Source organism: Fundulus heteroclitus, chromosome 17 (genome assembly GCF_011125445.2).
Source record: "Fundulus heteroclitus isolate FHET01 chromosome 17, MU-UCD_Fhet_4.1, whole genome shotgun sequence".
Classification (NCBI taxonomy): domain Eukaryota; kingdom Metazoa; phylum Chordata; class Actinopteri; order Cyprinodontiformes; family Fundulidae; genus Fundulus; species Fundulus heteroclitus.
Genome location: NC_046377.1, coordinates 8,245,240 through 8,266,499, shown reverse-complemented (window position 1 = coordinate 8,266,499; position 21,260 = coordinate 8,245,240). Strand labels below are relative to the sequence as shown.

The following is a 21,260-nucleotide window of genomic DNA, read 5'->3' as shown; positions in this document are numbered from 1 at the left end:
TCCACACAGTGGAGACTTTACATCGTTTGTACAGTGCCTTGTTAAGAGTATTCCCACCCCTTGAACCTATCCACAGTTTGTCACATTAAATGCATTCATTGTGCGTTTATTAACAAATCCTTCCACATCATTTTGAAGAGAAAGGACAAAACGTGAGACAGTTCAAGGGCTGTGAGTGCTTTTGCAGAGATAAGTTATGATACAATATATCCAAAAAAAAAAGTGAGCAGCATCTCCTGCACCGTGAACACCTGCAGAGATTTGTTAGATTTGTGTTGCCTTCGTTTCCCAGCATCCCGAGTCTGTTATTTTTCTGCCACTCCGCTTCTCTCAGGCTTGTAGTTTCTGTCTCGCCTCTCTGGCGCCGTGTGAGTTTCGGAACGATCTGAAATCATTTCACTGCAGGGCAGCGCTTTTTATGCACGCTTTCCTACGTCTAATCAGCCAGCGGTTTGCAAACACTCAGTCACCTTCGGTCTCTTCCGGAGCTCATCTCTCACTTCCTTTCTGGAGACAAAAAAAAACATAGACGCACACACGCGCTCACACACACACGCTGAAGAGCGGGCCGTCATGCATCTTGCCAGTCAGAGGGATGTGATATTGTGGTATGGGACCCAGAGGAAGTAGACAATAGTAGAGCCAGTTGAATGCTTGGCCCAAAAGGGAGGAACTAAATCAAAATCCTGCCAGCAGTGAAGAGACAGGGGGACGTGCTCTTGACAGCAGCAGAGACAGACTAATGGCTCTGCCCCATGTTGATACTATTGACACTTCTAAACACACAAGCTATCCGTGTCTGTACTGGCTGCTGGCTCCTGTCTGATAATGTACCACCTCAGCTATCGATTGTTTAACTTAGCTCCTAAGATCTGTTTCTTTAAGCTTTATTTTAGCAATTTCTTGTGGTCAGTGAATACATAGGGCCCTTATTGACTGTTTTAAAACTAGGAACGGCTCTGCCTGATAGAGCAGTCAATCCCAATGGGCTGTTGTTAAAGGGATTGTTCAGAAATTTGAAAACCAGGTTCTGTTGAATGAATGTAAACCATTAATATCTTACCTGCCGTGGTATGGCGCTGCTGCGGTTTGATCAAATTCAGGAGAAATATCACAGTTTAATGGATCAGTATTTTTTTTTAATGCCTTACATTATCTAACTGCTTTTGTTTGAAGCTGAAAAGCATCAGTTTTATATCATAAACATAATCATAACAACACATGATAGGGTATATTGATTGTTACACTAATTATTTGTATTATAAGACATAGACATTGAAAAAAAGACTAAACAGCCCCTAAATTCAGAAACAGTAAATGCCTATTACATATTTAGACCATACTGTTCTTTATAGATTACTAGAAGAAGGGCTGCACAATACTGGTAAATTTAAAAAAACAAAACATTTTTGTCACTTTTTTCTCAAAGTGAAACTCATATAGAGTCATTACCTGTAGAGTGAAATATTTTAAGTCTTTTAAATATTTTATGACTCTTATTACCATGATTTTCCAATGAAATTCAAACTTTACTTTGATCTGTAAAGAGGAATTTAGACCACTGAGCAACAGTCCAGTTTTCCTTCATTTCCTAGTAAGACACTTTTGACATTGCCTCTGGTTCAGGAGTTGCTTTGCATAAGGAATGGGACATTTGTAGTCCATGTATAGGGTTCATCCGGTGCCTAGTGGCTCCTGATGCACTGACATCAGCCCTAGTCCACTCTTCAGTAAGCTCCTCCAACTATTTGATTGACTTGTTTCTTGACACACCTCTAAAAGCTGCTGATATCCCTTTTTCTTACCACACTTTTTTCTTCCGCTCAACTTTCTATGAATATGTTTGGATACAGTATTCTGTGAATAAGCGCTGACCCCTTGCAGAGGGTGTCAATGACTGTCCTCTGGACGTCTGTTGAGTTTTCTTACTCTTGTACTGAGTTAGTAGGGTGATTGTGTGACCCCATGAGTATCCAATATTTAACTTTTTATTCAAATTCTCTGAAACCACATTTTGGGTTTTAACTATCTTTAGGCCATACGCATCGAAATTACAAAAAAAAGGCTTGAAATATTTCACTCTGCTATGAATCTATATAATGAGTTTTACTTGCTCATATTGTATGCAAATAAGATATTCAATTAATTATCACATCCAATATTGCCATAGCAGTGTTTATGCAAAATATATACATCAAATGATTTTCAAACATCGGGTAGCATTAAGCTATCAGTAAATACTGACTGCTAAGGCTGCACAATAAGGTATATTGCCATCACAATCACATACATTGCCATCACAATATCTATTTGTGCTATATATATATATATATATATATATATATATATATATATATATATATATATATATATATATATATATATACTGCAAAGGACTGTTTGAGGTGCAGTAATTGTTGGCTAAATTATTCCTAGTGTTTTGAACCGGCCTTTTACATGCTAATGTAATATTTATCAAGTTGGACATATTCTCATGGCCGCAGATGCAGACACAAATGACATTGCCCAAAAACCTAGAGGTCACAGTGTGATGTGAGCACAGTTTAGACGGAGGAAAGAGGAGAATAACATGGAAAATGTCTGATGAAAAATTTTTGCGGACTTACAGTCGTAGCTTTTTAGAAGTTTTGTACGCCTTGATGCCATTAAGCGGTTCAGAGCTTCCTGTTTTCATCTAGTATAAGTCCCGGATAGTTGGTCCTGGAGGCTGAAGTCTAAGAAGAAACGAGACCAAAGCGACCTTCCACTGTCTTAAAACGACTCCAATGTCAAAAACACAACGGTGCTGTTTTACCAACCTTTAGCTGATTTTTGTACTGGCTGGCTATTTACAAAGAAACCAATTATAATTTACATGGAAAATGGCAGTAAAACACCTCAGCAAGGATCTTCCCAAGTGGAGGGAATAAAATATTAATTTCCAGATTAATCAGAGAAATCATAAACAAGTACACATTCCACTACAGCTTGGGTGCAGTCTGTTGTGGCAAATTGCTTTTCAAGTGCCATGCATTCATGCTGTGTTTGCCAGTAATGTATTTGGCCATTTAGGTGGCCTTAAACTGCTCTTGATGGTCACATCAATGTGTATTTTTAGTGCATGAGATGCTGAAACTCAGGGGGAGTAGCAGGGACATTGTGATGACGTAGAAGAAAGAACAGAGCGTGGAGACTGTGGGATAATCATAATTAATTACTATTGCAGTCTTCAGCAAAAGTATTTCAACTACATGTTTCCTGCTGTTATGCCGCCTCAGTTTACACAGGCATAAAATAGTATTTGCGTTACCCTGTTTGACAATTTTAGAGATTCGAGGTATTTTAAGACAGTTTGTGTCTTGACTCCTCTTGGACTAACTGTTAGCTTCGCCCTCCTGGACTTATTGCTGGACTGTCCCATTAGGAAAATATATGTTGTCTAAGTCATGCAAGTTGAATAGAAGTAAGTCGTACTTGCACACAGGAATTGTTCACACCACTTAGTCATTAAAAGCTGGTCAGGTTTGGTTCTTCTAACTGTATATCTCACACCTAACTGTCTATATTTAGGGTTACTGTCAGAGGGCTTTGTGTCATTACGCCAGTGTTGGGCAGATGCTACACTGACTCATCTCTGGAAAACCTGAGCATAGGTCCCACAGTGCAGATCAACAAATTACTCAACTCTACCCTGACTGTATTTGTCTGAAGAAGGCGAAAAAAAGGGAAGTCACTGATACTCCGGTGAAATCTAACAGTGATGAGAATAATCTGATACATTTACATCTGGGCGACGGTGGCACAGAGGTTAGGGGGTTCGTCTTGCAATTGGCGGGTTCCCCTGCTCTGACTGTCTCTGTCGTTGTGTCCTTGGGCAAGACACTTCACCCGCATTGGCTGCTGGCGGTGGTCAGAGGGCCCGGTGGCGCCGTTGTATGGCAGCCTCGCCACTGTCAGCCTGCCCCAGGGCAGCTGTAGCTACTAACATAGCTCACCACCATCAGGGTGTGAATGTGTGTGTGAATTGGTGAATGACTAAGACTGTAGTGTAAAATGTTTTGGATGTCGTCAAGACTAGATAAAAGCTATACTTTTACATTTGTACATATACATTTACCATCTGAGCTGTTTAGCTAATGCACTTATCTGGAGGGACTTGCAATGGCAGCGGTGACAGTGGAAAGAGCCCAGTCTGTTTTGGGTGAAGCGCATCAGCTCAGACCCACACAAATGTAAATTCATTAGATTGTTTCTGTCTGGGATGGGATTTGTAAAAAGTATGAGATGTTAGACGATTTGATACAAGTCCGTTTTGCAGCATGTAATGGTATGAAAAGGTAAGCCACAGTTTTTTTTGTTTTTTTTTGTTCAACTTGCGGTGGTTGCTTTATTTAAACATCTGCCTGGGCGAGTAACAGTCATTCAAAGGGTGTCTGTGAGACTTTTTATCAGCCTTTTCTCCCCTCACTGCTCTGAATCACACACGGTAACAAAAGTAGAATTTTCAATGGCTGCTCAACTTTGCTGGTTAAAAAAAGGATTTTATTTATTTTATTTTTTTTTTTTTACATACCTTCTATGTCACTACATTTATAAGACAAATGTTATCCACGTCCAGTTATATTTAATCTAGTTAGGCTCGTCAATTCAGTACAGTCATATAGTCAGATAAATTCAATCAAAGTTGTAGTACAATGAAGTCACATTCCATTGGTGAATCAATCCCAATATATAAAAGATATCTAAGGAAACACAGTCGACTGCATTAAATGACTGACTTTGACTTGGCAGTAAACCTTCATCATGACCAAAGTTTGGCAACAGTGTTAAGGAAATAGTTGCCATGTCCAGGATGAAGAATTGGCTAAACACTTTAGGTACTTTTTATTTGAATGAAAAACAAACTGCAAAAAGTTAACGGCAGCGGTAGGCCCATCAGCAGCTCTATCCAGGAAGAAGACATATTTAGTATATCTGGAAAATTAAAAACAATGATTGATCACACATTAAATGGCAGCATTTGCTCTCACCGATAGCTTTCACACACAAATTATACAATACAAAGCTAAATACAATTATTGAACCAGTAGTACTTTCAATGAGATGAAAAAAAAACCTTCTTCCATAATATAGTCTTTGTTGATATTCAGTCTAATCTGTTTTTTGTCTTTACAGGATGGTATAGAGGATTCATTCTAAAGAATCCTAATATCAAGGTAAGCAGACTTTTCCAATTTTTTTTTCTCCTCACTTATGAATATATAAAATATGATACATAAAGTCCCCCTCAGAGCTGTATGTCCTATTCAAAACCCATCAGCTACACCAGCTTTCGTGTCCCTTTGGTGCGACATACTGTGATTTACTGCTATAAAAGGACCAAAAGCTTGTCCTCCCAAAGTTCTGCCGTTCTATAAGACTGCATGTAAATAATTACACATTTTGTATTTTTCTCAATGAACAGTTTTGAATTGTTGAAGTGAAATAATTTTCAGTGAAAGTTGTAAAAACATAATTTTCCTAGAGTATTAATTTTCCTTAAACCGCTTCTCTTCTTGTGATATTACAATCGCAAAGCTGATTGTATTTTATGGGGTTTTATATGATAGACCAACCTAACTTCTCAAATAATTGGGAAATGGAAGAAAAAATTATTATATTACATTCATCTTCATCCTCCTTTTCTATGTTAGCTCTAAATAAAACACCTTCAGAAGTTCTATGGAACCCATCTTGTTTGAAGGTTTGTTAGAAAAAGTTTTTAAAGAAACTGTATTGCAAATCAAGCTGAATATGCAATGCCCTTTAAACATGGTAGTGGTAGCATCATGCTGTGGGGATTGCCTTTCTTCACAGGGACAAGGAAACTAGTTAAACTATGCTGGTTGGATGCGCTAAATCTAAGGTCTCCCTTAAAGAAAACCTATTCAAGGCAAGCTGACCCATGAATGACCATCTCAAACAGACCTCCAGGAAGGTTTGAAGAATCGTTCCATAGTTCTCGTTTGAAAAGACATTGGGATAAATATGACCCTGATGGAAATGTGATCAAAAATAAGCCTCTCCATCAGAAGCGGTCTGACCAAAGCCAAAGATGAAAGGGAGATGGCAGAACAACCTAAACTTCAGACTGGAACTTCACAGCAATCTGCCTCTGTGGCTGATTAAAGAGGAAAGCATGCAGGGCTTTGGGGTATTCTTAAAAATAAAATGATTATGCCAAAGAAAAGGTTAAATATGTTCTATTCAACAAGTGAATCTCCCCTGTTCTCCAAAAAGTATTCATGTTTTTAAGTGCTATTTATCTAGGCTTCTACTACATGGGACCTTTTCTTTTATAATTTGAAAACAAGATCTTGAAGAGGGATGTTGCTAACTATCTGAAACGTAATCTTTGATGTGTAACAAGTTTCATATTACTCACTTAGCTATTTATAGTATGGACATTTGTTTTTAAACTGTCATAGATGCATTCAGCCTGGTAAAATACCTTATTTGGCAAATTAATGGTCCTTATCTTTATGCATTAGTAGAATTGGAATCTTTGTGCTCTGATAAAGGATCTGATCAAACATGCATTCCTTATAAAGATGATCTTTAAGATTTGTAGCTGATTGTGAAAAGCAGGATAGATGCACATATGTGTGTGAATGGGTTATATGCACAAACGGACAGGGTTGGCCGGCTGGACAAGCCTGATGGTTTAACAGCTGGATGGAAGAAAAGCCAGATGATGGATGGGTTATTAAAAAACAGTTCAAATGATAAATAGGTGGATATGAATGATGGACAAACAACTGGATGGATAGACAGAAATATATTACATTTAGACAGTATGAATGTAGCCTGGAATATTTTTCCATATTCAGCTTTTTTTTTGCATATTTTTCCACATAAGGAAAATGGTTAAAGCCTATACTTTATTGCAAAGGGTCATTTAAAGACTGTTTAGGACGTGTTTTGTGATGAATTTTTGTGATGTAAACAGAATTTCTGCTTTCTAATTTCCTCAAGAACTCTGGATTTTATTACTGTCAAGCGAGTGTTGTGCTTGTTCTCTGTGCGCAGTACCTCAGACATCTTCCTCTATCCGAGCTTCTTCATTTTATTCACACATATACTTAGCGCTGCATTGATTATCGCATGGAAAACAGTCTAATGCTTACAGTGCCAGAGGCAAATGACAGAGTGAGCATTTCAATTAACCTGTCTTATCTTCTGCTCCAAGGGGATCTTCCCATCCAGCTACGTCCACCTGAAGAACGCCGTTGTGAAGAATAAAGGGTGAGTGATGCCGCTCTGGTTTGCCGTTTCCATCCGGACAGCGGGAATTAAAAAAAAAAAATAAAAAGTTCACGCAAACATTTAAATATGCAGGCAATATGAGACCGTGATCCCCATCGAGGACTCGGTCATCACGGAGATGACGTCGACGCTGCGAGAGTGGGGCGCCATGTGGAAACAGCTTTATGTGGTAAGGATGATTACATGCAAGCGAACCGACACGGACGTGAGTTCAATGGGAGTTTATTTGGGGCTTGGTGATTGGAAAACAGTTACAGCCTTTTCCATACCCTTTCATTTGCTGAATTGATTGTGTTTGTGGCCCATTAGTCTATCTGGGGGGCTGATTGAACTGAACTGATGAATACTTTGAGATCGAAGAGCATGGATTTCTTAAAAAAAAAAAAAAAAGCAGCAGGAGACAAGCTTATTAGCTGGAATCCATTTTTAGCCTTTTTTTTTTCCTTAGTATTGTGACACACTAAAGAGTGCCGTGTCACTTAATGCATTTTACAAGGTAGTAACGTTCACACAGTTGTACATTTTTCACTAATCAGCCTTTTATGATTTTCCCTTACGTAGAGCCATTCACATTTATTGGCACCCCTAGTAGTAAGGTTTAAGGGGGCTGAAGAACATGAATCTTTTATAGCAGGAGCGTCTCCCTCTTAAAAAAACAAATAAAAATTCATAGTTTGAAATCCCACAGTAAGCAGCACTCCAAACATTTTGTTTAATTAATTAAAATATAATTAAAGCTTTTTCTTTTGTAATTTTATGTGACTTTTTGAAGTTGATCAGCATCTCTGTTGCCTTTTTGTGTTGTTAGTTTATGATTTGCTGTTTTCCTATGGAAATAAATATAAGGTGACACAGAAGCCCTTTTCTCTGGGCCACTTTTCGAAATGGTAAAGATGAGAGAAGATTCAATTCATGGAGGGCAGGTTTGATCTTTGTTACTCAACAAATGGCCACAGCAACCTTGATTATCGTCTAATCTCTATAGCAATCGTTAGCCACTATCTGGATGCCATATGCCTGTTTAAGAAGCTAAAACGCGTTTTGTTTTTGTCCTAACATCAGAAATAAAGACATGTTAAGTTCGCTAAACATCCCAGATATTTAAAATGGAATAGGGTGTTTTGCTCAAAGGAGAGTATGTTTGAGCTTTTTGTCAACAAAAACGATGTGAAAGTAAAATGATGTGAAAGTGGGACGGAGGAACTGTGATACCGTGAGCCTGTTTCCCCGAGAGCGCTGGCAGAGCGCGCAGCATCTCTAATCTATAAATTAACTGAAATTTTCAAACGAACCTTAGTTGGACCCTGATACAAAACCTAAAAATTGACATCACCAACACAAATTGACAAAGAAAACATTCACCAGACTAAAAGTCATGTTTCCATGGTCATCTCAGCAAGAGGTAGTGAGTTTGTTAAAAGAGATATCGTCTCATCTGTATAGTGTAATCACTATTGGGAAAATATGTTATGTTCTAGTGGCAAAGGGAAGTTATATAAACTATCATGACCAGGGGTGTCAATAATTGTGTTACACATGATTTCATCAAAAATATTCCTTCACATTCCACTTTCCAAAAATAAGATTTTGATGGCCAGGACCACCTTGCACGGGTGTCCCCGCTCTTCTGCCACCCGACTCACGCTGCACCCAACCTCGACCTCGACATCAGGACGGACTCCATATATGTTCTTGTCATGTAACGTCTTCAGTTCCCCAGAATGAGTTGGAGAGTCCCTGGGGAAAGGGATTTCTAGGTTCCCCCCAAAGAACTTTTACCCCTTTGACCAGATTTTGGATAAAATGGTTGGATGATTAGTATAATCGTTAACATGGGACTCTTTGCTGATGTACTCTAAAGGCTGGGTTATAAAAAAAATGAGGATGCGATCATCAGGCCGCAATGAAAGATTAATCCATTTTGAGACTTTTTTGCACCTTTTTACCAGGCGCTCCAGTGAGCGTGAAGGACGGCCTGTTGTCCGTCACGTCTGGCTGTGTCTCTTCTCAGTATGCTCTTCCTCCTTCCTCTCCCGCAGAAGAACGAGGGGGATTTGTTCCATCGCCTCTGGCACGTGATGAACGAAATCTTGGACCTGAGGAGGCAAGTGCTGGTCGGGCACCTCACTCACGACAGGATGAAGGACGTCAAGCAGCACATCACAGCGAGACTGGACTGGGGCAACGAGTGAGTATCAGACCGGTGGCGGTGAAGTGTGTGATGCGTTGAAGCTATATGGGCTGAAATCAGGTGTGTGAGCTCAGGAAACAGCAGAGTTGAATTGTCAACTAAAAAGTCCTCTATGGCAACAGATTTATCCGTTTGGCAAACGTTTTCATGAGCTAGCACTGTTCATAGAGTGAATATTGGGATATTTGGTGCTCCATGTGTGTGCAGTGTGTATTGCATGCAAGTTGTGATGTTTAATAGGTCCCAGGACCGTAAACAACAAGGGTAAATTTGTTTGACTTCGCCTGAAAGGGTTGTCCTTTGGTAGATTTTAAGGTTAGTTAGGTCAGTTTCTTTTTATTTAGGGTAACACAGGCCAGACAAATAGTTAAAAGAAGCACCGTTTTGTGGCTTAAGATCCTTGAGTGAATAAATGCTGCTCCAGTCTCGTCCCTCGGTTTTTCTGAAGGCCTTCAGGTTTTTTTTGTTGTTGTTGTTGTGAGAATAAATGGGAGGTTTTCTGCAGATGACTTTTCCGTGAAGGTCACGCGCTCCTGCAGAGTTCAGCTAAATCTTTGATTTGTCTATCCCAGCAGTCCCATCAACCGCGTCTAGTCTTTTTTTTTTCTGGTCATATGGAGTTCATGTTGACCTTCAGTGCTTCTGATTTCAGCTTTTTCTTTCGTTTCCTGTCAAAGCTGTTGGGTTCTCCTGCTCCGTAGGCATAAATTGAACAGGTTCTGAGAGGGCTACCCACTGCTTAGGTTTTTTTGTAGGGCCGTGAATTTGTGTGTAGCGTGTGTGTGTGTGTGTGTGTGTGTGTGTGTGTGTGTGTGCAGAGTAGGTGCGCTAATTTGTCACCTGAAGGTGCAAAGTTGTTAGAAGGGTAGAAACCTTGCAGCGCTCGGGGGGGGGGGGGCTGGCAGAAGCCCCAGGTAGACGGACACCAGGCACCCTCACAGAGTAGCCACACTTCTGACTTGGAGGCAGGCTTGCAGTGTGAAGCACAGGCCAGTGAGTGGAGCATAGGGAGAAACTAGGTGCTGAACATCATCACCCAACCCCACTGTCAGGTCCCCCAGTGCAGGCCAAGCTTTGAACCCCGGAACAAAAGGTGCATTAAAGTTGGCGCCGGAGGGGGCGTGTTGGCCCCCCCCCCCCCCCTCGCTGCTTGCTCCCAGCAGTCTCTTTAGTAGAACTTATTTAAGGGAACAGATACTTTTTTGTTGTTAGAATAAGGAAAGGAGAGATAGACAGCAAACAACGTCGCTATCCTGCGGTGAGGGCGTTGTTGAAGAGGTGGAAGGGGTCGGCGGCGGTAACCTAGACCTGGCGGTGGCCTACCTGACAAGCTACAAATGCGAGTAAAGTCCTTACCAAAGATTAAAAGAATCTGTGAGGTTGACCTGACACAGACTTGGTTGAGCGCTGATGGTCAGAGGCAGCATTATGAGACAGAAGGATATGGCCACCTAATTCGGTTTGATTGTGATGGACTGCTTACTGGTTAATCACCAGGGGGCGTGGCCTGGAATGTCAGTTCAAGCCATCGTACCAATGTTGGAATAAGGAAGTCTTTCTGCTGCACTGCACTGACGTTGAACTCCTCTGTTTCGCTTCGTCCCTTTTGTCTCCCAAGATACATTCTACAGATATTCATAACTGTGGTGTAAATTCATCCAAAGGCGAGCATAATAAATGCAACATCTGCTGTTGCAGTTCTAAACATAACTTGCAAAGTATTTCTCCTGACGCTCCGCATGTTTTTAATGGGAGAGTTTAAATCGTGTTGTCTAAAGAAGTCCCTGCTTCTTTTCCCCTCCTTCTATTTTTAATGCACAGCGAGGCATAATAAGGTGGTGGAAAAACGCTATGGCGCCATTAAAGAGGGTTTTAAATCATCTTCGATAGAGCCTTTGGGCCCTTTGAATCGTAACTGTGTCCTTCTTGGCTCGCCCTACCGGTCGGCTCCCGAGATGAAGCATTGCGCGCAAAAAGGTTGCGATGTGCACTAATAAGTTCACCTTACTTAAAAAAAATCTAGGAAACCAATTGCCTTGAAAAATGTAAGTATAACTAAGATGCCTTAAGTTGACTGTACGTTAAAAAAGTACGCAAACTGGTTGCCTAAAAAAAAAAAAACTTTAGTGAACTTAAAAAATGTTAACATGTATAAGTTGTCAACATTACGTTTTTTTAATGATTTTTTTTCCCCGGGAATCAGCCTTTAGAGCTTATCTGCTTGCAGGGAGCATCCCATCTGGATCCCAAGTTACTTTTCATATTTCCTTATTATGTTTCCATGTTAATCATGCATTTCTGCATTTGTACTCTGACAAGACCTATTTCTCAGGACACTGGGACTCTTTATCTGTGTGACACATTTTTTGTTTCCTCAAACAACCAGCGGATCACAGCGTTCGACTTCTTAGGGACTACTGTAGTCCATAATACTGAATACGTCCCATTAATCGTAGCAGCATCTTCACTCATGGTTTTGTCTGGCCAAAAAAAAAATCCACCAATGAGTTTAAACTAGCCCGCACAAGTCTGCACCTCTTTCAAATACTTCATTTTTATGTGTGGACTCAACTTAAATATGTTATGTTAGATAGCATTTTTTTTATCTAACAGTTAAGAGCATTTATTTTAAAATAAATATAAACAACAAGTTGACAAGAATTGAGTTCTGCTCACTTGATGTTTCTAATTAAACTGAATGCTGCATTTTACAGTGTGGACAGAAGAAGCTATTAAAGAACTTAATGGTTGTCTTTACAGTACAAACTAGGGAGAATTTAAAGACTTGTAATGTTTTGGGTGACTTTCCCTGTGTTAAGTTACATCGCTTTCTGTGACAATGGTGTAATCCCCTCCGCAAAATGATTACAATGTACCCTAATAACAAGGTGGGTCAGTAAATTTCTTAAGGCTGAAATTAATCAGAAAAAGGTTGCCTTTCAAATAGAGGGATACGAGTTAATACAGGATAAATATAAAGGGGGCCTTTATATTAAGGGGTGCGAAATTAGACACAGAGAGAAAGTTTAGGATTCATTTAGGAGTGGTAACTCTTGCCATGCTGAGGAGAGGAATATAATCCATGCTAAGTCTGATCATGGTCTTGCAGATGAGCGAAATCAGTTTTATGCTATATTTGTTTCAGGTAGTAGAATACAGGACCGCTTCAGGAGGTAGTCACATCTGCATCAAAAGAATTAGTAGATTGGAAGACATTTGAACAGACAAATATTAGGAACAGTCATGGGTCTGATCATATTAGTGGCCACTTACTTAAGCGATGTGGTTCTTTCTCCTCCGCCATCTTTACTTTCATCTTTCTGTGGTTTGTCACTGAAAAAAGTCCGCACAATATGGTAGGAATGTATTGTTGTACCAGTAGCCAAATAAGTCCCCAAATGCCCTGAATGATTATCCCCCAGTTGTCCTTAAATCCTTAGTGATGAAGTCACTTGAGCAGATAGTGAAGAGGAAACTATGAAGAAATGACCACTTTCTATTTGCTTATCAGGCAAGGAAGGGGGCTAAGGATCCCACTGCTACATCGTAGAATCTTGTTGTTGGGCATCTAGAGAGCACGAAAAGCACATCTGTGTTTTATTGACTTCTCTTCAGCCTTCAGCTGCATGCAGCCCCACAGCCTGGCTCGCTGACTGGATGATCTCTCAGTGTTTGACTTGTAGCCGGTGGTCTTTTTCGACAAAGAGATCTCAGAGAACACACGTTAAAAACACGCTCTCTCCGAGCCACTGATGTGTTTGGCTGGCTCTCCTCGTGGGTGCGTTATCAACCCCTGCACTTTAAGCTCTGCGCTGACAAGTGTCAGAGCCAAATCAAGTTGAGGTTTATCATTAAATGTGCGGACAGCTCTGTAATTGTTAGCCTCTTTCTGGAGAAGGAGGTGGGCCACGGTCCAGTTTTGGACAAATTCCTTCAATGGTTCAACAACTGGCACTTGGACCTAAATGTTTCCAAAACAAAAGATTGTGATTGATTTTCAAAGAAATCAGCCAATGATTGAACCAACGGTCATTAATGGTACGTTGGTAGAAATTGTCAGCCAGTTAAAGCATTTAGTCACACTGGATAATAAGATAACATCAAGGCTAGCACCGATGCCATCTGTAACTAGAAGCTGTTCTTTTTAAGAAAATTAATCGGTTTGAATGTTGAGCAATCACTTTTAAAATTGTATTTTTTTTATTTTATTGCATATGGTTTAACTTTGGTTTGGAAACTTCAGCACTGGAAATAAAAAGAGGTTGATGGGTGTGTTTAGGCTCTATACAAACATAGCCGGTGCTGATTTAAAAGTCTTTAATCAAATCATTAGAACAAGAGACACTAAGGGGACAATATTGATCCACTGCATAATTAGTTCAGGCTTCAGCTATCAAGAAGGAGGTCTTTTATCCCTTTAGTTTTAGGCCTTAAATTGATTCCAGATTAGTTGTATAGCTTCAATTCCTGACATAGTCAAAGACATAGAAAATGTTCCTGATTTTACTTCTTCTTTGGTGGTGGTTTGGGGTGGGGGGTTGTTTTATGAGCATTTATTGTTGTGTGTAGACTCTGCTGCAAAAGAATTGCCCATTGGGGAAAATAAAATATTTCAATTTCAACTAAATAGTGCACAAGGTGTCATCATTCTTCTTTTTTTTTTAGGTAGAATTGTTATGAAGTAATAAGCAGCAAGTAGAGCTGTTGCATTGGAGACATCTACCCGGCCTCTGCTTGTCGCCATTTACACTATTTGCCTGATTGCATTATTTATTTGAAGCTTATCAGTGCTTGAAATCTAATCTTTTTAAAAATATGTCGGGTGAAAGAACCAAAGCACTTAAACGTTGTGGGACTAGTTTCGGTTGCTGATTTCTTTTTATGTTTTTTCGTTGATAAGGAAGACAGGTGTGATTTTTATTTTTATTTTTTAGGATTTCTACCAACATAATCATGGAATAAATCTCCCTTTTTATCTTCAGCGGGATCTTATTCATATTACTTTTTAGGTTCAACTCAACTTTACTTGGAAACATTTTTTTCTCACCTGACTTTTCTGCCTCGACTTCTTTCCTGCACAATTTTGCAGCTCTGGCGTTCGTCTGCAGCTTTCCTCACTTCTCACACTTCTGTCTTTGGTTGTCACCTCCCCTCCCTGCGAGCGCACTCCTCGCTCAATCAAGCCGCTCTCACACAGTCGCCGCTTGTTCGATCCCTCCTGCTGTTTTTTCCTCTCCTATCTCTCACCGCTCGATGCTGATGGGTTAAAAGAGAAATCGTAGGTGAAAAAAAGACAAACTTGTGTCACACCCTCGTTCCGTGTGCCCTCGCTTTTCTTCGTCCTCCTGCTGGTGGCTGTCCTCAAGCAGGCAACACATCCATCATTAGCGCGGGGGTTGTTTGGAGAGTCTCTCTCTGCAGGCCCTTTTTCTCTTATTGCCACAAACGAGATGCCTTGCGCTGGATGGTGTCGGTCTGAACCACGGGAGAGGGAATGATGAAAGAACGGTTTTAACTCCCACATTCCACGGGGAGCTGAGAATCAAGGATGGATGGGCACATAAACTGATATGAGTGACTGCTAAGAGGTGTAAAAGGGCAGCTAAAATGAAAAAAAAAAAGGAGCTGAATGAGAAAGCAGACCATCTGTCAGATGGAGCTAGAACCTTGACGGAGGTGACCTCAGGTCCTGTTGATGCAAAGCCCCGCCTTAATGTTCAGTGAGAATGAACTCTCCTCGTAACCTGTGTGTGATTTGTCTTATTTGTGTGTGTTTTTAGACAACTTGGCTTGGACCTGGTGCCCAGGCGGGAGTTCAGCATGGTGGATCCAGATGAAATCAGCGTGACAGAACTTTACAGACTGGTGAGGATTCTTTACATCCTTTACAACACCTCATTTGTGGTGCAGATGGTTGAAACTCATCCCCTTTAATGCTTTTATACCTGTGTGAGTGTCTTCTCTTTTAATTTGGCATTAGTTATTTTTTTATATGTTTTACTTTATGTTTCAAGGTTTTGAAATCCATAATTTGTTAGTTTTTTTTGGGACGTGTTCCTTTCAAAGCACTTTACAAGACGAGCAGAGTCAATTCAAATCCAAATATAGAATCCAGTTTGGTCAAAATTACATTCAAATTGATCATAATCATTGCAACACAAACAAACGTATGCATTGATCAGAGTTTAGTTTTTGATTTTTTGTAGGTCTTTTCTTTTTTTTGTTATGCTAAGTTTGGACCCGGTGTTAGTAATTGCTAGCCTCGTGAGACCATCCTGATCTCGCGAGCTTTCAAGGTTTCATTCACAGATCAGTCTGGCTACTCTCCGTTAAAGAAAATTTGGAGCCGTTCACCAAACGAACGTCCAATCAGCGTTGGCTTTGAGGCGGGTTGAGGTGTGACGCAACGGGAAGCGCGACAGTTCAGTCTAAAGAACATGGCGGCTTCAGCCGATGAAACTAGCGTTAGCGTGGCTATCGAGCAAGTTTTATCGGAATTACAGAGTATTTCTCTGCTGAGCTAACGAGCCTTTACCTGCAGCAGCAAGAGTAGCTTGGCTTGTGGTTGTGTTTTCGTCGTCACTCGTAACAGAGCGACAAGGAATCTGATTGGTTTATTTGGCCCGTCTATCACCAACATAGGCCAATCAGCTAACCAGTATTTTCGCCCCTTCCCAAAATTACTTCAACGGAAGGTTTCCAGATGGATATGCGGAGCAAATCTATCTGGCGGAGTCAGGTAAAGTAATTGCAACAGTTTTATGCATTCGGACACTAGAGTTAACGAAGCAGTACTATGTGTGTTACTGATAAGATGAGAAGCAAACTTGTATAAATCTCAGTAAAAGAAAAAAAAGCCTTTGTTACTACCAGTGTTGTTATTTGAAATATGTACCACACATATTGTTTTTTTGAGCTCTGTGTTCAGGAGAATCCTAAAGTTCAGACACTGTTTGTTTCAGTTGATTTTATTTTTTATTTTTTACTTAAAACACACATGTTGCAATATGTAATTTCACACAGAAGGCAAAATGAAGCTCAAACTTAACAAAAAATAGATGCAATCACTGTCGAGTTGTTGCTTTTGACATGGTTTTGGAACCAGAAGTTGGCAAAACAAATTTAGCTTTTGATAACCAGTGATGCACCAAAGTCAGTATTTTCCTCCAAAAGCAGCATTGTTGTTGGACCGAACTGCCCGTCCTTCCGTCTGCTGCCATATTTCTCCCCCCTTTTGCTTTTCCCCGGCCGTTTCCCTCACAGTTTTTTTTCCCACCCGCCTTCTCTTGAACCCCATCCACTGTTACCGTGGCAACCACTTCTCTGCCCCGGCACGGAGCAAGGGGAGAATTATATCACACACACTCTCGCACTGTGTCGGCTTTTGCTTCAGAGATGGGTAATTGAGGCTCTTAATCCATCTGTTTCATTTCTGTTGTTGGCTGAAACAAAAGCAGCCGTAGCAGGATGAAAGTAGAACAACACACCTCTGTTACAAAATGAGCAAATCACTGCAATTCCCCACTATAGCGAGGCAAGATAAAAATAAAAGGCTCTCGTTGCATTTATCCGTACACAAAGACCCATAAATAAGAACACACAAAGGCGTAATAAACCATGTAAATGATCCTTAATTACACTAGTATTTCTCAGTGAGATCTTAAGTCATGAGAGAGCCTCCATTTTTTCTATTTTCCAATTTTTTTATCTTGTTGTGGTTTTAATAGAACGACTTTCTATTATGGCTGAGCGATATGAACCAAAAATAATATCTCGATATTTTTAGTCTGAATGCCCATAACAATATATATCTCAATGTGTTTTTCTTTTCATGAAGTAATTATAAAAAGGCATCTCTGAATGAAACATTTGCCCCAAATATCTTGCAGCCATATTTCTTTTTAATATGTGGCAGCTAAAAATTAACCTACGTGAATACATAAAAGTTTCTTTCTAACCCAACATAAACCATCTCGATATAGTCTCATCGTATATCTCTTTAAAAAAACTCAAAATTTTTTAAATCTTGATGTATTGCCCCGTCCAACTGTCTATTATAAAGAAAAACTAGAAGACCCAAATGACTGAGAATATTCACCAGTACACAAAACTAAAACCACTGAGTTCTTTGTATTGAGCAGTAAAAAAAGAGCGTACACAAAGTTGCGGTATTAACAGCTCAATCAATGGCTCTGTCCACGCTAGAGACATTGCTGAACACACAAGCACAGAAGGGTGCAGCCGATACTTTGTATGGGAAACTAAAACAGTGTGCAAAGTAAATGTTAACAGTAGTTACCTTAATGCCTCAATCCTGAAGAAAGAGACTACTAAACATACAAGTACTTTGTATGGAAAAATGCACAGATTTAAAGTAGAGATGCACCGATCCAGTTTTTTCTGATCCATCCGATACCGATGTCGGACGTAAGCATATCGACCGATACTGAGCAGATAATACTGTTGAGTATACCAATTTTGGTAGATTCAACAGTAGCGTTGAACAACAGTGTTGAATTTACCAACTTTATCACCATCCCTTGCAATTTTCATTTTGCAGATATCGCAATTTGCAGTCTGACTGGTTGGCGTATCAAGTTTGAAATGTTTCCAAATAGCAGACCTGGATCGGTCCAGCGCTTGCTCCGTGTTGCAATGTGTTTGCTCATCACTAGCTGCTCTGCGTGATGACGTAACAGGCGTGGCGAGCAGAATTTAAGTGACTAGATTGGTGTAACTGTATTGCTGTGTATGATATTAATACAAAAAGAAACAAGTGGATCGGTATCAGCGTCGTTTATTCGATAACCAATCCAGCTAATTAGTCAAATCAGAGCCGATATCCGATCCGGGTATCGGATCCGGTGCATCTTTAATTTAAAGGCAGCATTAGCACTCTAAACGGCTGCATCAAGGAAAGAAACCGCTAAATACGGACCGATCAGGGTAGATGGCCTTTACATAGAAAAGAAAAAAAATTTGGAGCACACAAATTCAATAGCGGCAATGCCTTCATCAGTTGCCCCATCTAAGAAAGGCAAATAGCTAAGCATACAAGCACGGCAGTAATGAGAGAGCACTACTTTCCACAGGAAAGAAAAACAAGGACAGCACATGAATGTTAATTAAAGCTGTTTCAACAAACAGAAGTTACTCAACACATTGTGACCCATTCCCAGTGAAAGGAAAGAAAAGGCAAAGCAAAAAAGACATTTGTGCCAGAATATTGAGTAAAACTTGCATGCCACCTGATCAGCACCCAATTACAACAGTTCCTCGGAAGTAAATCTTCAGCATCTCCATGTTTTAAAGTTGAATTAGTCTAGTTAGTAGCATCCTACAACACTGATCTGTAAGCTCTTCAGCATTGCCTTGAAAAAGATGTTTTTCAGTTTTTCTGTAATTATTCCGAGAGAAAGTTAACGCCATGTGAGATTTTGGCTTTGGGGAAAGCATAAGAGGATTATTTTACCATCAGAAAAGCTGGAGTTTAATTTGCAGCTCTGTGTATTATATTGCCTTTATCCTGGTTTCAAGGAAAAAATGTGTATTTTATTCTTTTTTTCAAATTGATTTGCTTTGACTATAAAAAGCACGTGCTGTTTTTATTTTCTTTATCCTTTATTCCTAAAAAAAAAAAAAATAGGTTATTTAGAGAAACAGACTTTTTTTTAAAACCCTAATTGGCTCTCTTTTCTCAGCCTGAGCCCGCTCACTTGAGATAGTCCCCTGTTGCCCGAATGCAATTGAACCTCAAGCTTCCCACTTAGTCCTCAGAGACCGTGATCAGTTTATTAATTTTGGCGAATCATACAACTGGGATAGATCACTCAGGCCTGGCACGTCACATGTGCTGGCAAAACCTCCTTTTTGGCTTTGCTTGTGGTGGGAGAGAGAGAGACAGCGCTGTCCAAGATTACTGGCTCTCTGAGTAAATGACAGGTACAGACACAGCAAAAAGAAATACTGGGCATTTAAATAGATTGGTGGACTCATAGAAGGGTATAATGTTTTTTTTCTCCTTTTTTCTTGCCTTCTGTAGTTTTTCCAGTTTCTTAGTTGGTGCTCTTGACACTGTTTCCAAAACATCCTAAATAAAGAATCGAACAGAATCCCATTTGCCTGTCCAGCTGTCTCCTGTCTTCTCCTTGTCTTGCCGTAGGAATGCCAGTCTCTTGTGTCTGCCCTTTGTGTCAAGTCATGCAGACGCTGAAACACAACCACAGACTTGTCGCCATCGTGCAGCCCAAATGACACGCCGAAAATAACCTCGTAATAAAATCCCGAACCGTAAATTAGGTCTTCCCGGAACGAGTCATTTTACGTCAAACCCAGAAGCTCGGCCCTGTTCTGTGTAGCAGAAGTGCTGGTGCCTTTAAGACGGCGCGCTCCTTGTTCCTTCAGATCATCCTAACAAAAGGTGGCTATTTCTGGGGCCTCACTCAGGCAGAGGAGATGTGACTGAACAAAACATATTTGTCAGAGGTGCTGTTTTTAAAAAAAATAAAACAATATATGGGCTTATTTTTGCTGGAGTCTCATGTGAATAAGGTGTTTTTCAAAACTCTGTTTATAGCATAGCAGTTTTCTAAAGATTATTCTTTTCATATTGTATTCTTATCCTCACTATGTAATTTAACTGTGACTTGCACGTGTACATCATGCCCGGGCACGATTTTTTTTAGTTTAGTTTGAACCCCGGTGTTTTTTCTTTTCTGTATTCAGTCCACGGGTTAAGGGTTGTTGAACTGAGAACAAGTAAAATACATATTTTTTTCTAAACAAATATATTTTTCTTAATGTCTTCAGAAACATGTCACTATGTCAACCAAAATCTGGTGGCACTAGTCTACATAAAATCTATAAATTAATGAAATGTTAGAAATGGTTATAAAGCAGTAAATTACTTTCCTGGCAACTTCATCAATGGTGCGTTCTCTGTTGAACGTGCATGTTAAACTTTTTTGAGTTGCCAGTTGCTTAAAACAACAGAAACATTGCATGAAATCAGAATAACATCGGGTAATGGGAGTTTTGTATCTATTATGGCCACCACTCCAGAATGCAAAGAGCGTTGCTGGTACAGAACTATCTACTAGTGATTCCGATGCGTTGCATCTCATTAATCTAGCGGCACACATAGCCGGCGCATCAAATGGAGAGAAATGCTTAGATTGTACTGCTAATAGTAATTGACATGAAAACCCAAATTAAATCCTACTGGTTTTCTGACTAGGGTGTGCCCTACTTGTGGATCACAGTGGTTTACTTTAACCAGACGGCCCGAGTGTGTTATTTAGTGCAGCTGAGACGTTGACAACAATACGCAACGTTGCTGATGAAGGGTAAACCTTGCAGGTGGTTACCGTGGAGCAAGTTTGTTCCCGTCTGTCCTTGACTTGCCCCTGTTGTGTATTTACAGTGCGCTTTATTATTTTTTTCTCATTTTCTCTCCTTGATTTTACCCCCTTCCCCCTCCCCCCACCGAACCTCCTGTTGTGTGTTTTTACTACAGCCGTGAGTCGAAGACATCATTTGGCAGTACCTCTACCGGCCATCTGGCGTTGTTTGTGTGTAGTATTTTTGGACGTTAACAGCAGACTGGGATAAACCCCTCATGCTGTTAAGCGAGCAGTAATGTGCACGTTGATCTAGATGGTTTTTTACAACGCTATGATGCAATCCTGTGCGAGGCCGTCCTGATGGTTTCTATACAGCCTGACCTAACACGGCGTGTAATGACTACATCCAGACCACACTGAGA

The 21,260-nt window shown here is 40.2% G+C and overlaps 1 protein-coding gene across 1 annotated transcript in view; it reads left to right on the top strand.

Annotated features, from left to right (window-relative positions):
• dock4b (dedicator of cytokinesis 4b) overlaps window positions 1-21,260 on the top strand; it is a 155,962-nt gene that overhangs the window by 43,975 nt on the left and 90,727 nt on the right. Inside the window, exons 3-7 of the mRNA XM_036148815.1 lie at window positions 5,176-5,216; window positions 7,229-7,284; window positions 7,378-7,474; window positions 9,345-9,493; window positions 15,277-15,361. Coding sequence (XP_036004708.1) covers window positions 5,176-5,216; window positions 7,229-7,284; window positions 7,378-7,474; window positions 9,345-9,493; window positions 15,277-15,361 — 428 coding nt within the window. The remainder of the gene's footprint in view (window positions 1-5,175; window positions 5,217-7,228; window positions 7,285-7,377; window positions 7,475-9,344; window positions 9,494-15,276; window positions 15,362-21,260) is intronic.